The sequence below is a fragment of the Palaemon carinicauda genome, chromosome 5 (genome assembly GCF_036898095.1).
Source record: "Palaemon carinicauda isolate YSFRI2023 chromosome 5, ASM3689809v2, whole genome shotgun sequence".
Classification (NCBI taxonomy): Eukaryota; Metazoa; Arthropoda; class Malacostraca; order Decapoda; family Palaemonidae; genus Palaemon; species Palaemon carinicauda.
In genome coordinates, this window is record NC_090729.1 from 160,496,974 (window position 1) to 160,515,451 (window position 18,478).

General features: G+C 34.0%; 1 protein-coding gene across 11 annotated transcripts in view; it reads right to left on the reverse strand.

Annotated features, from left to right (window-relative positions):
- The window catches only part of LOC137641570 (zinc finger and BTB domain-containing protein 24-like), a 238,865-nt gene that overhangs the window by 55,630 nt on the left and 164,757 nt on the right, over positions 1-18,478 (reverse strand). For 2 of the 11 annotated variants that reach the window (XM_068374257.1, XM_068374258.1), the window contains one exon: positions 16,748-17,593. The exons of 8 other annotated variants lie outside the window; for them this stretch is intronic. In XM_068374257.1, coding sequence (XP_068230358.1) covers positions 16,871-17,593 — 723 coding nt within the window. In that variant the 3' untranslated portion in view covers positions 16,748-16,870. Of the gene's footprint in view, positions 1-8,807; positions 10,102-16,747; positions 17,594-18,478 lie in introns of those variants that run through there. One more of the 11 variants, XM_068374261.1, reaches the window with a different exon arrangement.

Consider the following 18,478-nt stretch of genomic DNA (forward strand, 5'->3'; position numbering starts at 1 on the left):
ATGTTAAATGGTTGTTATGTTTGTGATAATTAACACCATTAAACATCTAGAAGAGGGTGAACGTCTTACAAGTTATGGCTGGTACATATTCAAAATGAAAAAAAAAGTCAGACCAAAGCCCTGATAACAGGTAATGGGTTGCCCAGGCCACCAGCCACCCATTGAGATACTACCTGTAGAGTGTTATGGGGTCCTTTGACTGGCCCGACAGTACAACATTGGATCCCTCTCTCTGGTTACGGTTCACTTTCCCTTTACCTTAACATACACTGAATAGTCTGGCCTATTCTTTATAGATTCTCCTCTGTCCTCATAGTATTCAAGGTGTGGTTTTCATATCAGGTGTATAAGGCGATCCCCTTTTTCAGGGGTGAATTTAAGGATGGATTGTCTTCTACACGGAAACATATGGTAGTCAGTATTTTCTTTTTAGCTTTACAATATAGCACTTTGAAAAGGCATAGACTGGCATGCATTAACTTGAAGAAAGGCATTTTGAACATTAGGGAGAGGTTCATAGAAACAACTGCCAATCTCACAAAAAACAGTGATTTCTTAGTTAAAGGATGGCAGCTAGATTCACATATTTGTAAATACAAAATAGTTTGCCTGGCAATATCCCACCTTTAAATTGAGTTAGCCCAACTCTAAACCAAATTTCTATAAAGAAAAAGGGTCACACTATATTTTACATTTGCAATAATATATTACAGATACATTACCAATTTTAAATAATTTTTAATGAGAAAATATAAGTACATTTACTTTAAATAGCTTACATACAAAAGCAAGACAGTATATGTACATTATCTATAAATATCAGACATCATGTAATGTTATGTAAAAATTTTGAATACTGAACTCCATTTCATAAGCATATAAAACAAATACTGGAACATAATCAATGATTAGCCTAATCATTTTTTCTCTGATGGATTAACTTGTGGTTATATAATGAGTTCAGATGTGTACTTCGATATGAACAAAGGTTGCATGCATAAGGTTTCTCTCCTGTATGGAGCCTTGTGTGTCTATTAAGAGATTCTTTTGTTGAGGACCTAAAATAACAGTTCGAACACGCATAAGGCTTTTCTCCCGTGTGAGTTCGACAATGTTTCTGAATGTGGTCCTTCCTAACAGAGGAGTAATTACAGTAGCTGCATGAAAAAACCTTTCCAGTTCCATCGTAGCTCCAACTGTACAAGTTCGATTCCACCTGCAGGAAAGGACATGCTTAGTAAAACTATTTTGCCTAAAAAGAAGTCTTATTTGGAGACAAAAATAATCTATCACCAAATACAGATTAAAAGGCTACTTTACTGAAGTAAAACATATAAGATTTTCACAAACCTATGAAATATGTTTAAAATATTGTTTTATATATATATATATATATATATATATATATATATATATATATATATATATATATATATATATATATATATATATATATAAAGGTAAAAAGAACTCAGCAACAGAATTTTGTAATAAAAGTATTCCTTCACATGTTTTTCAGTATCACCACAAACACAAAATGAGTCTCCAAGAGAGTAGGGGATTAACCCTAAGGAGGGATGAAAGGGAAAAAATCTAAAATAGCACCGCTTTGTCCTTGAGTTCACTAATATATTGTAGTACTATAACACTCATTAGCCTTTAGCTGCATAATTGTCTTTGATTTCCAGTTCCTTCTTTTTACCTCTACAATCTTGGCTGCACAATTTGTATTACTGGATTATCATCAAAAGGAGGACACTTATGCTTACCAGCCAAATGAGTCAAGCTTGACTCTTACCAAGCTGGCCTGAATAAATTCTGAAGGGAAACTTATAACATGTATCAAAAGAAAGAGAGAGAGAGAGAGAGAAAGAGAGAGAGAGAGAGAGAGAGAGAGAGAGAGAGAGAGAGAGAGAGAGAGAGAGAGAGAGAGAGAGAGAGAGAGAGAGAGAGAGAGTGTGTTACACGGAGTTACAAAGGTTTTCAATATCTCAAAGTCCATCTGCGGAGACTCCATTTGCTCTTTGGTAAAGCAATGTGGTTCAAACATTTAAGAGTTTTTATGATCTTGTCTAAATTAGTCTTGCCCTCATTTATCGTGTTGCTGTTTACTACATTCACAGGAAGTCTATTCTAAGTATTTGCTATTACCTCTGGACTAATTTGTGCTATGCGTGAATAGATAGTCGTAATCTAAATTTTTTATGCCTTTAAGATTTTTGAACGCCTCTATTAACTGTCCCCTTGGTCGTCGAGTTTGTAGATCAAATAAGTTCAAACGTTCCATCCTCCGTCTATATCCAAACTGCCTTAGTGTTGGAACCATAGTCTGTTTCATCCTAGCTAGCAACTGGGGCCAAACCATGGTTTGATATTTCGTCACTGATTGGATGATGGTTCAGGCATTCTCCCCTCCCGCTGACCGACGATGAAGCAAAATATTGCATTTGTCCAAGGTACAGGATGTTCATTTTTGCTTTATACCTCACTTACTTTGCATAATATCAACCTGGTTCTTTGGTCACGCAGATTAAAGGTAGTTGATAAGTATTACCTCCAAAATACATCCATATCTTAAAAAAATAAGGGTTGAAGTGAAACGAGTGCTGTAAAAACTTTATACAACTTTTATATATGCTGTTTTTTTACCTACATATGTTATGCAAACGTAAATAAAAACAAGTGGATTTGTGCAAAGAAATCCTCTTGAATGCCAAGAAGCTAAAAAATAATGCAGGGAAGGAAAAAAATGGAGAAATATTTGACTTTGTACCGCAATATCGTTGTAAATTTTGTTTACCTTTCGTAAATGCATCCCGCCCACACACGATTACTGGTCATCAAAATATTTTGTTGCTCATGACTTTAAGTTTTTATTTTTCCCTTCGTAGCTCATTTATTTCGCCACTTATTTTTTCAAAACAAGAATAAGCTTCTTTCATGCACATTAAACGAGTATATATAATACAGCTTTGATGACAATCTAAGCACCTGTGAAGTGCTATAAATATATATATATATATATATATATATATATATATATATATATATATATATATATATATATATATATATATATATATATCACAAGCACACGTGATTTCAATCAATGTAAATATCACTCACGAACGGCATTTAATACCGAATTCTATCTTAGGAATATATATCCACTTGGAATTCTTTTTATTGCCCGTTTTTTTTTCCTGGCGGCATAATCGCTAGGATAATTGACATCGAAATAGCTGTGCAGGAACTGTGACTTGTGAGGCCGCCTCTTTTTAAATTCTCTCCTTTATTCAACATTACATTTCAAGTTTAAACTTCAGATATGACTGCATGCATTTTTTTATCACAAAGCAAACTAAAAAAGTTTCTATGCCAGGTAAACTAATCATCGTATGGATTTTAATGTCCTTTCTACTAATGAGTAGATCTCAGTAACTTCTGATTACTGTAATTAATTTTTTCTGGGTGTCATATCACTAGGATAATTGACATTGAAATAGCTGATAGAATTTTCAGGTCTTTCAGATTAAAATCCTATTTATGAAGACTTGATCTACTGTATATACATTATGTCTATATACTTCAGGGGACCTACTCTGCTTCATTGGAAAAATATTATTTAGGGGTAATTTCAAGCAATCAATTTTTTTTTGTTTCTCAACCAATTTTCTTCATTTGAAAAGAATTTTGTATAATTTTATTTGCTAATTTTTTTAGAAGAAAAACTTCTATCAATCCTATTTTTTTTCAAACCCTGGCAATGATTGTAAAGATTGCCATTTTTCATACTAAGTTTTATTAATTTTGCAAATTCCTTCTAAAGATTTACAGAATAGGAAATTTTCTATCTTCATAAATGAATGATTAAAGATTTGCTCATACAAAAAAAAAGAAAAAAGTTTCTATTTTCCTCTGAAAATTTTGTTTTCAGATATCAGTTGTCAATCTTTTTTTTAGAAATTGATAATGCTAACTTGAAAAAAAAACGGTCAACACCGTTATAGAATAAGATCTGAAGCATATTGGTGGTTATACAGTTAAAAAAGAATTCCAACAAATACCCTCACTGGCCAATCAAGAAACCAGCGATAGTTCAAATAAATTGTGGATTGAATTCAAAAGCAGGGCTTATTTGCATTATCCATTTAAAGAGTTTTTCATACAATTAACTAGGCTAAGAGAGGTGTTTAACTCGATTCATGGGCAAAGTCTTTCTGTAAGGAGGGGGGGTGCAATTCTTGCTTCGCGGTTTCGGTTTTTCGCGGCCAAGGAGAAAAAAAAATCTGTGGTGACTGTTTACCCAACATTAAGAATTTGATTTCTAATCGTTGGCAACAGCATTGGGATGGCCAAGAACGATGCAATATCTATTAAGAAAATTTTTTCATCAAAATCATAATAAAATTCAAGCCGGGCAATGACTTCAAATAGCCACGGCTCCTTTACACTGGGAGCGCTGTGCGCCACTGCCCATCTCTACACGCAGCCAGTTCCAGATCTCTATCTGTACAGTGTATATCCATTTACTGTGGTAAAAAATTACAGCTATATTTGAAAGTAACCGGATTTTGATTAAACTGGTGTTTCAAACTGTATCCCATACTGTATTAATGTATGTAATATTCACATTTTAGTATCGTAACTATAATTAAAAACATAGCGAATTATAATCTCATGCATTGTTTACATTCATCAGCTGATCAACCTTGCGTTGTCCGTCATCAACCTATATTCACTTTCACGATATTATTCTACCGATATGACCATTCATTTTCACAGAATTACCTAACTGATATAACCTATCATGCATATTATCACCTATAATGCATGTTAGTATGATATCTCTTTCCCATTATCATTGTCCGTCACTTATTATTGTTTTATCTTTAATCCTTTTCCCAATTCCTTCCCAAATCCCTTTTGTACATTTACTTTGCTCTCCCACACACACACCTACAACGTATCTTTTCAACTCTCTTGATTCTCTATTTTTTCGCGATTTTATTCATCTTTTTTTTTTCTAGCATTCATCCGTCATTTTCATCACACTAATCCTTTTTAAACCCCTTTCTTATCCCTCATTCCACCTATTCCCATTCCCAAATTCCATGATTTTGCTAATTTATTTGAAATAGAGTAGATTCTCCCTGGTGTTTCACTCACATGTATCCAATAATAATGCATGTAATATTCACATTTTAGTATTGTATTTAATTAAAAACAGCAAATTATAATCTTATGCATTGTTTACATTCAAATCAGCTGATCAACCCTGAGTAATCCGTCATCAACCTCTATTTTCGGATAAAATAACTTCCTCATTATTAAGGCTTGCTACCGAAGGATATTTCATATTTACTAAAAGAAACAATTACTGTATTACTTGATCTATCATTTTTCAATTAGCATACTAATTCCAATAACTTAATTTGAAATGCTCTTCTCAAATTTTATTTACTTGTACCGAGTTGAATCACATAATTTAACCGGAGTTTCATTCATCTTCCTGAAGCACGATATTTTATAGTTTTTAGCTCTATGGTGCTTGATTATAAAGCCTCAATAGAGACTTAGGGTAGAAACAGATCACACACACATGTACAGAGAGAGAGAGAGAGAGAGAGAGAGAGAGAGAGAGAGAGATTATAACACATCGGTGATTATGTAATACTATATTAACTATATATAGTAGATGTTTTGAATAAGTTGAGAAATAGTATACACAATACTTTTATTATTGGTTCGTTCAGACAACTTGTATCCTACGCTGCTACGCAACTTCTTATTTGTTGTTTCTTGTGCAGTATGTTACTGTATACTCTATACTTTCACAAACAGTAATAAACTAAAACCTTAAACACTCTCTCTCTCTCAAAATATTCGATTTCGTTTCAGAGGCATTATTGCATTTTAGAAAATTAATATTATCTAAATCGTTAACAGTTCTTTAATAAAACATTTATGCACTTATGTTTGATTGAAATTTTGGGTGAATTCTATTAATCTAAGTATTTTGGGTGCCGTGGTCAGGTATGGTTTGAATACATTGATAGAAAAAAAAACGTTTATAGCAATAAGTGTTAACTAACAAAATATATGCAAATAAATATCATAGTTCTGTCAAAATATCTGAGACAGCCGAGACGTGGCTCAGGTAACAGGGTTAGAAAGAAAAAAAAAGACAAAAGTGACAATCCTCTGGCCGACCTTCTCTCACTGGGTCCTGGCTAAAATGAGTTATTTGTGTACATGCGAAGGGCTTCCTTTTACAGTGGTAACAATCCAAGAAATCAGGTGATTTTCACTTAGCTCATCCTGTGGTATAAGAAGATGAGGAAGGAAGGAAGGGAGACTATGAAAAGCGGAATTATTGCTTTTTCAAACTTATTGTAACCTAATTGCAGAGAAATACAGTACTCTTATTGATTAAGGTACATTTGGATGCTTGTTATTCTACAAAAACTGCAAAAGGGGTTACTTCCAACAAAGTTTACACACATCAACTCTACAACTTTAGGGGGGGATGACATATACAAGTTTGACTTTTGGGTCACATGTTTCAACCTCAGACTTGTCAACATTTGAGAGATTATACAACAGTACAACAGAATTCCGTTATTGTAGACCTTTCCGGAGGATTGCCAACTAGACTCGAAAATCTTACTGGAGAACGCTATGAAGGTTCTTCCTTATGAATTCCAGGAGGAGGAAGATTGTTATATTTCTTCGATTGAGAAAGCCTGCAGCTCAACCCGTGGGTGTTAGCTGTGGTCAATGTAGATTTATGTACTAGATTCCTCTAAATTCCCTTATTAAAGAAATCAGTTCTGTATCAGTTACCTTAAGCTATACAGGAAAAGCTTTGATTTTATACTACAAATTTTAAAACTCCTAAAGAAAGATGTGATAAAAAGAGGTCATAAACCGTTTCCCGGGATTTCACATAAGGTTATTTCTAGTTTCTAAAAGCTCAGGAGGCTGAAGACTAGTTATAGATGTCTCAGCTCTCAAATTCACATAGCTAAAAATGTCTTCAATGGAAATACCTTCTACAATTCTAGGAGTATCAAACAAAAACATTGGATGTCTCGAATACACATTTTCCCATTTCGATTGATCTCAGTTCAAGGATATAATTTTTCTTTGTTAAAGTATTTAAGGTTTATTAGTTCAAGTAAGTATGTTTCGAGTTCGGGACAGTCCCAAGGTATTCACCAGAATGATGGCCCCCATCTTGATATGGTTAAGGTTACTGGGACTAAAGAGTTCTGTTCTTAGAAAATTGGTTAATTTTAAGCAATTCATTGAAGATGATTGAGTTCAACAATTATGATTACTCAGGTTAGGAGTCCTGGCCAACATTAATAAGTCTCCCCTGGCTCTAATTCAGAAGAATCTACTGTATATTTGGGAATGATAATAGCAACAGTTTCTTTTAAGATTTTCTGTCAAAGAGGATTCAGTCCTTCTTTTTTTGCTGCAGGTCCAAAACATTGAAACCAAAGTTGGGTCGAATGTGAGACTTCTTAATACCATGACCTCCTTCGAGAAAATCATCCCACTAAGCTGCCGGAAAATGGGTGGTTTTCATTTTAATTTCAATTCACACTGGTACAAGATGATCGTCTCGACGTTGTCGCTATTCCACTGTTGAAAGACCAACTTTTGCTACTGAAATGATGGGACGATCGCATATGATGATTTGAAATAAATTTACTTATTAAAAATCATAAAACTTCAGTTACTAAAATATGAAAATATTTGACATTTGTCCAGTGTAAACATAGGTTTTATATTGTTCACACATGCAGTGACACACTTGTAGCACTTCTGAATAGCTGTCCTGTTTAACTCTAAGGTTGTCTGTATTATTTGTTGATAATGATGTAGAATATTTTGTTTTAATGTTTGTGAAATACAGTAGACAGCTATGTTGAATTAATGATTATTTCAAGCCATTCACAGCCGCATATACTGAATAAATTCTTACATAACTTCTGTAGGCTATAATTCAAGGCATTTAGCCCACCTAGCCTTAAGCTACAACCGTTGGACATTAATGTTTGGTGGGAAAGCCTACTTTCTTACACTGGGAAAGTATAAATTTCTAAATGGTTTGCATAAATTATAAAAACTGGAATTTAACCTCCTATAAAATAAAAAAGTAAGGTTTACTAACCTGTCATATCAGGCAAATTTTATTGCCATTTACACTTGCTTAGCAAGGGTATATAGTACTGCCCTGTATTTATGTAATATACAACGAAACACTGAAATTTACTGAGGTTTTTCTCAGCTTGTCCAAACACTGGAAGCCAATTGGTTACGAATCCTAGTCTCAAAAGGTCTTAACCACATTTTCACTGGTGTGAATCGGCTGCTAGGTAGTGAGAGGAGGGAGGGGTTCAAAGAAGAGTACAGTAGTTCATCTCGCCCACTGCTAGATGAATCAATGCAGTATTGTGCTACACTTTTCTTATAATAGAAAATATCAAAATTGCTTTTGTATTTACTATTATTATTTCCATGAATATCCTTATATCATCATTTGTATTACGGACTCTTTCTGCGAGCAGTTTTGTTTTGTTTACTGTAGACCAAAATATGTTAACTGCACAGTGAAATTGCCAATATTTCTAATTACATATACGTTCAGATATTCAGCAGAGCAAAATATTTTCAAAAAAAATTGTCAAAGAAGGGTCAAAGTAACTGAAATCTAAAGCACATTATTTTAGTAGAAAGATAATGAAGCTAGTTTGTCTGAAGACATTGTCTACACTAACCAAACCAAACCAGGAAAAAAACACTTCATGGAATCTACATTATAATTTCATCACAAATAACCAACTCGATTAAACTAGTTTCTATACCATTCTATGATCATGGTGATGAAGTCTCACATAATTTATTCAATTTTCAATTAAAGGGATTTTGACGAAGGAAAAATCTATTTCTGGGAAGAGGCCTGTGACGCCCGGTGAAAAGTCCTTCGTTGTACCTTTTCTAATATAAATCTTCCAAATATACTAGAGAAAGATAAAAGCATGGAATGCAGAGGTTACAACCCTCGCGCGAACACCTTGTAGGTGTCGTATACTTAACAAGGGCGTGCGAAAACCACTATTCACAGGCTGTCTTTAAGTCACACTATTGGAATTCTATTGCACAATTATCATTACTTCTGCTTGGTTGCTTTTTCATAAAAGAAAATTCTATATACAGTAATACGGAGTATTCTGGTACAAACAGACGTAAGTACAAATAGACGTAAGTATTGTTAAGGTTAAATTTCACCATACATGTCATGTACACATAATATACTTAGTTCCCATTTACAAGGAAAATCAATTAAATGAGTATTAACAGCAAGTAAAGACCTTCAGATTTAGATATACTGTAAGTAAATTTTTCATTTTTATGTTTTGAAACTGGTCTGTAAGCTGTGAGTGAATGTTAGAAAAGATTTGAAGACTCCACTTATACTGTACATATTCATATAAGTAATTATCCTCAGTATTACAATGGCGCCTGAAATGATTGAGCTGTATACACAATTACATGCTTTTACTACTTTAAATCTACAATAAAAAGTAACATAGCTTATACTTTCAATATTCTCATACAGACAATGTAACTAATGGCTATTATTTATTAAATAATGGACGATTGGCATATATAAACACTAATGGTGTGTAGATCTAGTCACTACAACTGATGTTTAATCATGTGATATCGAAGTGCACTCTTATTAGAAGCTTTATAAGGGCATTTATCACAAATGAAGGGTTTCTCTCCCGTATGTGTCCTAATGTGATTTGAAAGGGACCATTTAGTGCTAGTACAATAATCGCAGTGTGGGCATGTAAAGGGTTTCTCCCCAGTATGAATTTTAATATGCTGTCTCATGTTATCTTTGGATGCAGCACTATACCCACAATATGGGCAAACAAATGGCTTTTCCCCTGTATGAGTACGAATGTGTTTTTGCATGTGGTCTTTCCTATCTGTAGAGTATAAGCAAAAGGAGCATTGGTGCAACTTGCCGCCTGGTGATCTGCCAATGAGCCTCGAGCCATCACTGTTCAATCCCACCTGTGGGGAATGTCTTGTAATTATTGGGTTCAGCATTTCATGCCAAGAGAAAATTTTAAACACTATGATCACACAGTCTCAAAACATAATAAGCATTGTAAAGGAGAAACATTTAAAAAAAAGAATAGAAAAATTTTCAAATTGAACTACTCACCAAGCCCTCTTTCAGAATTCTGATATCATACAGTTGGATCCACTCATGTGGTTATTTCTGTTGTTGCTCAGATCAATTGTGATCTATAGTACTGCATTTTGGTGTAAACAAAAAACGAAAAGAAAAACCATTAAACCAAATTTTCAAAAATTAGAAGAATAATGATATATTAAGGCCACAAGTACTTTACTCAAAACTATATGCAACAAAAAATACAGTAAGAAAACAAAATTACTCCACAACTCCTATTTCAATAATTTTAATTCTCCCAATCATCCCACCAGCTTTCACAAAAGAATAAAATTACACTACTGTAGACTACATACACATACTACGAATATTGGCTATGAATGATTGTCGACATCATTCATCAAGGTAAATAAAAATAAATAAATAAACAAATTTTGCACAAGAATATCATTGAATCTATTCCAAAAATTTCACGGGCACCAAATGGTACAGATTCTCTTAGAATCCTGGCAAGAATGTATCTGCTATCTTCATCATGATCCTCAGAAGTATAATGTATATAACTGTTCAAAAGATCAAAATATTTAACCAGAAAATGCATTAGTCAAAGGGGCTAAGGGTACTATATTTTACAGCATTGGGGAACAAATAATGCTTTACATACTTTTAAGCAACTCTTTATTTGGTCTGTACCGCATTTACAAATAAAGTACAGTATAATCTTGAAATGTCATAGTATGACAATTAATGGGCAAGGTAACAAAACATACGTACCAATATGCATGAACCCTTGGTAACATATAATTTAGAGAACTTAATCCTTGAGAAACCCTGACAGGACAAAGCCTCATCTATGGTTAGACTATGGGTAAAAGCACACTATTATGCCTTGCAGCTTGATATTTATGATAATCTACTTCTATCACATACTTAACCCTTTTACCCCCAAAGGACGTACTGATACGTTTCACAAAACTCATCCCTTTACCCAAATGGACGTACCGGTACGTCCCTGCAAAAAACTGCTGTTTACATTTTTTTTCATAATTTTGATAATTTTTTGAGAAACTTCAGGCATTTTCCAAGAGAATGAGACCAACCTGAACTCTCTATGACAAAAATTAAGGCTGTTGGAGCAATTTGAAAAAAATATACTGCAAAATGTGCTTGAAAATAATAACCCCTGTGGGTTAAAGTGCTGGAAAGTTCCAAATAGCCTGGGGGTAAAAGGGTTAACATCTATTTTTCCAGGTATAATCTGGGTTTGGTCACATACTTTACATCTATTTTTTTTAAGGTATAATCTAGGTTTGGTTTCATTTTGAAGCCGAATAATTCCACTTGTAGTAACTTTCAAACATTCTCAACAATATGAAAATTTGCAAATATGGCTAACTAGTAAAAAAAAAATACTATTTGCCAGTTTTTTTCATTCACTTTTCAATGCGTTACATTTTTTTTCTGTACAAATGGATACTCATAGAATATTCCTGACAGTGGAAGAGTGAGGTCAGCTCATGAAAATTAACCAGAAATAAAAGAATTCTTGTTGCTTGTCAAAACTTACTAGAAAAATATGACGTTAAGATATATCTAGAAATTAACATTGAAAAGATATAAATTCTATTACATAGCACTAATAACTAACTGCATGCACTTACAATACCTTACCCACGACAGTACTACTAACATATGATAAAGTAAATATGAAAATACTGTAAAAGATTAAAGTAAATATTCAAGATTTTTATAAAAAAAATTTTTTTATATAAAATTATGACTCAATGCTAATACTGAATTAATATTTTTATTCAAAAAAATACTTTTTATTTAACATTACAGTACTTCACAAAAACTTGTTTTAACAAAAGTTTAACATATTCTTCAACAATATGGATTTTTAACCTAACACTACCTTAAAGCTATCACACTCAAAATCTGGGCTATCTACAATACAATATTGCCCTCCACATGTGATGCAATGGGAAGGTGGAGCCTTATCGTTAAGCAACAAAACCTTTACACATGTAACACATGCACATATATCAAAGCCAGAGAAGACATCCCCAATTAAACTTAGTTAAATCAACACTTGGAGAGGTCTCTTGCCTAAGCAGTTATCATTGTCAAACACCATCTAGTACCAGAATTCACAAAGCTATTGAAGTGAGGGAAAATTTAAATTTCAAATTCAAGAGAGGAGTCGACATCTTAGCTATCTTCAAGTAGGAAGATTTATAAACGATTAATAAGATATAAATAAATTTTTGTTAATACTGTATATTTTTGCATTAAAGGTTAAAGGTGTCTGGTTTCAGTTCCTGTTTCATCAGTATAGATGCTCACCAGAACATTATACGGGCAAAAGCCCAACGCCCAACTGTGGTGCCCAAACACAGCAGTGCCCCCCCCCCCCCCAGTAAACAGATTACACTCATGGTCGGGGGGAGAGGGGGGGGGGGTCGATCACTTGCCATGCGGATGCTAGGCGAACACGTTAACCACTGTAATAGCCAGGAGGCTATAATCCTTTTACTTTGAACAAATAGCTTTATAAGTATGTTTCTTATAGGAGATGGGTTCAATGATGATTGTAGACGTGCTTATTTGGAGAAGCAGGAGGCCTATCACCTTTGGAAGGGTAACAGATCAGATTTGACCTGGAACAACTATACTCAGCTTCGAGCCTTTGCTCAGAGAGTTTATGCCTCAACTGAAAAGGAGTACAATTTAATCATAAAAGAAACCCTCTCTGGTAAAACTCAGGAACATAAATGGTGGTCTACCCTTAAATCTGCACTCTTTGGTGTAGATGCAACAGTTCCTCCTTTACTTAAACCAGATGGCTCAGTCACTCACTGTCCAAAGGAAAAGGCAACCCTTTTGGCTGATGTTTTTGACAGTAAACAGAGTAATGAAAAACTTGAACTTCCTCATTCCTGTTTTTCTGAGGCTAAACTAACTAGTTTAGCTTTTCGATCTCGTGAGATTAAAGCTCTGTTGATGGACCTTGATGCTTATGGAGGTGTTTTTTATAAAGACAGCAGATTTCTTAGCTCCAAAGTTATGTTATTTTGCGCAAGTTAGCAAGAAGAGGAGCTTTTAGCACTTGTTGGAGAATTGGTAATGTTACTCCTCTATGTAAGTGTGTTTGTGGTAGCTCAAGTCCCACTGATTACCGCCCAATTTCCATAAATCCCATATTATCTAAAGTTTTTGAACGTCTTCTGGCAAAACGTCTTAATAGGTTTGCTGAAGGTAATCATCTATTCCTTAGTTTGCAATTTGGTTTTCGTAAAGGCCTTGGAGCATGTGATGCCCTTCTTACAATCTCCAATGCAGTACAGAAATCCCTTGATTGTGGTCGTGAAGTTCGTATGATTGGCCTTGATTTTAGTGCTGCCTTTGACCGTGTTAATCATGAGGCCCTTGTTTTCAAACTGAAACAGTTGGGAGTGGGTGGGTCGTTTCTTAGCATTATTATTGATTTTTTAAGTAGTAGATCTCAAAGAGTAGTTGTTGATGGGCACCATAGTGAGTATAGGAATGTGATATCCGGTGTTCCACAGGGTAGTGTTCTTGGCCCATTACTTTTCATACTATATACACATGACATGTGGTTTGGCCTAGAAAATAAGCTTGTTGCATATGCAGATGATGCTACTCTCTTTGCATCAATTCCATCCCCTGAATGTAGACCTGGGGTTGGTGAATCCCTTAATAGAGACTTAGCTAAAATTAGTGCATGGTGCAAGTTATGGGGTATGAAGTTGAATCCAAACAAAACTCAAAATATGACTGTAAGTAGGTCAAGGACGGTGGCTCCTCAACATACGGATCTCAGTATTGATAATGTTTCTTTAAATTTGTATGACTCTTTCAAAATTTTAGGTGTGATTCTCGACAGCAAATTTACTTTTGAGAAACATATAAGGTCTGTGTCTTCTTCAATTGCACAAAAAATTGGCTTATTGAGAAAGTCTTTTAAGATATTCGGTGATCAATCTATTCTGAAGAAGTGTTTTAATTCTTTTATTCTACCTTGTTTTGAGTATTGTTCTCCTGTTTGGTCTTCAGCTGCTGATTCTCATCTTAATTTGTTGGACAGAAACTTACGGTCTATTAAATTTCTTATTCCTGATCTAGATATTAATCTCTGGCACCGTCGTTCAATTAGTTCATTATGCATGTTGCATAAGATTTTTCATAACTCTGACCATCCTTTACATTCAGATCTCCCTGGACAATTCTATCCTGTTCGTAATACTAGGCAGGCAGTTAATTCTAATAGCCAGGCCTTTTCCATCATAAGACTGAATACTACGCAGTACTCTAGAAGTTTTATTCCAGCTGTTACCAAGTTGTGGAATGATCTTCCTAATCGGGTTGTTGAATCAGTAGAACTTCAAAAGTTCAAAGTTGGAGCAAATGCTTTTTTGTTGACCAGGCGGACAAGAGTCTTTTTAAAGTTTATATATGACATATTTGTTTTTGACGTTGTTAATAGTTTATATATGACATATCTGTTATGACGTTGTTAATTTTTTTAGAATGATTTACTGTTAATTTGTTCTCTTCAGTTAGTTATTTCCTTATTTCCTTTCCTCACTGGGCTATTTTTCCCTATTGGAGCCCCTGGGCTTATAGCATCTTGCTTTTCCAATTAGGGTTGTAGCTTGGATAGTAATAATAATAATAATAATGGGTGAAGAAGGATGGAAGTAAGGGAAAATGAAATGACAAGCTATTTGGTAAGCTTAGTCTAGTACAACCTAGTTAAAATGAAACTGATACACAGGATATACTGTACTATGAAATCAAAATTTGAAGGGTCTAATATGTGAACATAATAGAAATACTGTGCACTGGGCTACTGCCCATAAATAGTCTCGTAAGTCACATTGCTTTCTAAAGCACAAGTCCAGCATTGCTGTACAAGACTGAAGCCTGCGATAACTGCAGTAAAAGATTGTTTGCTATCCATATTCATGCCAACTTTCTGGTACATATTCAATTAAGCAAGTACTTATTACCAAGAGGTTAATTACAGCAGTTATATGACTGTTCTGCAGATAACCCCAAGCTACAGAATTATATTATACAGTATTATGTGCCCAAGTATTTGTGTGCTTATATGCAACAGTTTTCCAGCTTTATGAATGAAATTTGGCCAATTATGGGGGTTAGATAAAACCCTGAACCTGTTGGGATTTCAAGACAGTAAAGGATGGAAAGAGAAAGAATTGATTTCAGGCCTTTCCAAAAAACAATTAACTGACTATAAATGTTGAGTATGATATATAATCATTATTTTAATCCGCTAACAGGTAAGACCAGAGTGTCAGTTTCTTGCAAACAGAAAATTAATGAAAATAAAAATCCATGAAAAAATCTTTTTAGGTGATATGCAGTTTTACTGGGGCATTTTATTGGGAAGTTTAAATTTTCTTATGACAACAGTGCAAAGCTTCTCAATGAAAGTTATATTATATGAAAAAGATTTCTAATTGTAAAACTGATCACTATTAGTGAACATCTGGTAACTACGGTAATTCTATATAAAATCTTATGCAGTAAATATGTCTACTATATACAAAATATGCATTAAATGGAATTATTACTAAGCTGGGAAATACTGAATAAAAGGGAATGAGGAATAAAGAGACTTAAGTGAAGAGTAGAAAGGTATAAACAACATGAAATTAGAAGATAAATGAATAAGAAATAGCAAAGAGGGAAGGATGGGAAAAACCTTTTAGCATTCTGTTTAAAAAAAAAAAATGATACAATATATTTGTAAATAATGAGTATGAGGGAATAAAGATAAGGAATAAGAATAGTAGAAAATACGAATGGGAATAGGGATTATGTGGAATAAAGAAAGGAATAAGGAATAAAATAAACTAAAATGAACAGTAAAATTAAACAAATAACAAAAATGTAAGTGAAAGAGGTAAAAGTGGGAGACACTTTTTAGTCTTTGGACCAACATTCCCTTTTATTCGAAGTACAACTTTACAGTAGTCTACCCTACTGAGCAGTGATATAAAAATTTTGCCTGGAATTCCAAAGCAGCAGTAATTCAGTGATTCACCGGCATATACTCTCTTATATTGGTATCAAAAGTTCACTAACATATATATATATGATAAATTTTGCACATTTTTACATGTTTTTCATATTCAAATAAGCCATATATATTTTTGATACATTAATGTCTGGATTCTCTTAACGACCTTGTCTTTGTGTGATTTCGCCTGGGGCTCTGATCCCGAGGTCGTTAAGAGAATCCAGACATTAATGTATCAAAAATATATATGGCTTATTTGAATATATATATATATATATATATATATATATATATATATATATATATATATATATATATATACACACACACACTATTCCAGTTGTTAGGCTATTGATGTATCTGTAAGCCTACAAAATCACAACTGGTTTTAACACCTTGTGGATACTCTTTCTTTCACTAATACTTGATAAGAAAAATTATGCAAAAATTACTATCATGAAGCCAAACACCAAATAGGTATTTACTATAGAGTATGTGGCATAATTGTCCAAAGGGAAAAAGAAAAGTTAATAGTATCTTGACAGTATGTATAAAATGAAAACAATTTTCAAAATCTATGGGGGGCTTTTATGGGGCAAAAAATTTTTGTAATGTTTAACCATGTGTTGACTTATGTGTGACTTTTGGTTTGCTCGATAGTCACAATACTGACACGCGAATGGTTTTTCTCCCGTGTGAATTCGAACATGCTGACTTAAAGAACCTTTGGTAGTAGTGCTGTAATTGCAAGTATCACATCGATAAATTTTCTCTAAGAACGGGTGATGTTTCTGCATATGCTTATGGAAGTCACTCTGCACATGTGACATGAAACAGCAGATTTTACACTGATATTGAGGCTCTACTTGCTGTTTCTTGTTAGCATCCTCTGCCACAGTCGATAAATTCTTTGTTGTTTCTTTCGTCTCACTAGTACTTGCTGAATCGGAACTACTCACCATTGAGATGCAAGATTCAATATTTCTCGACACCTGAGTAGGAATACCTTCCTGGATAGTGCCCGTCATCTGAGCAGTACTTGGATCAGTGGGACTTCTCACCCCTTTAGCAGTACTTGGATCAGCGGGACTTCTCACCCCTTTAGCAGTACTTGGATCAGCGGGACTTCTCACCCCTTTAGCAGTACTTGGATCAGTGGGACTTCTCACCTCTTTAGCAGTACTTGGATCAGTGGGACTTCTCACCTCTTTAGCAGCACTATCTACAGTGGTGCTCTTCAGGTTATTTCCTGCTGAAACAGCAGGAGTCGAGGCAGGCCCTTTACACTGCGATTCCACCTGTTGAGATTCCTTATTTCAATTACTTCAGCACTCTACCAGACACATGGAATTCAAACAATGTACTAATGCCCCACTGAGATATTGAATATCATAAAATCATGCAGGGTAAAGGATAAACTTGAAGATGTACATAAGATAAAAAAATAGGTTCATTTGTATATTTAACTCATAAAAACATTTGCATGTACACGTTCAAGGGAACATTTCTTCCCACTGCCTTGTGATTAAATGATTTAATCGTGCTACAGAAGCCATCTTTATGATTGGTAGCTTACAAAAAAGGCATGATCTACATATCACCAAACCAAAAAACAATAACTCCAAAAGATTTCCACTGATGAAAAACTATTTACTATCAAAATTAATTCAGTTAAGTCTTTCAAATTCTAGGGTGCCAAGTACCCGATATAACTGAAGCTAGAGAGGAATGGCATGACTTACTGTATTAAAAATTTAAAAGGTTTCTGATAGTCTGATAAATGACAATGGTAGTATGACTAGGCAGAAAAAGGTACTCTACCATTATCTTCCATGTGTTACAAGGTGATTGACAGAATAAACTTGAAGACACTCAAGTAATTAAAGATTACTAAACTGCTAAGCTAAAAATTCCTTTAACATTGCTAGCCAAAAGAATTGAATAAATTAAAAATTTTGGAGATTCTGACAAAATTTCTTTAATAGATTTAAGTATAATACTGTAATTATCATTTACTGTATATTGAAAATTGAACATTCACAAAAAAGAAATGGACAGGAATTGGGTCATGTGGCCATCAAGTAACCATGTAATGAATAATGTAGGCATGCTCAACTCTCAGATAGGATAGGGGGACTTCAAGGAGCTCAATATTTTGTATTGATGACTACAGCAATCCCATT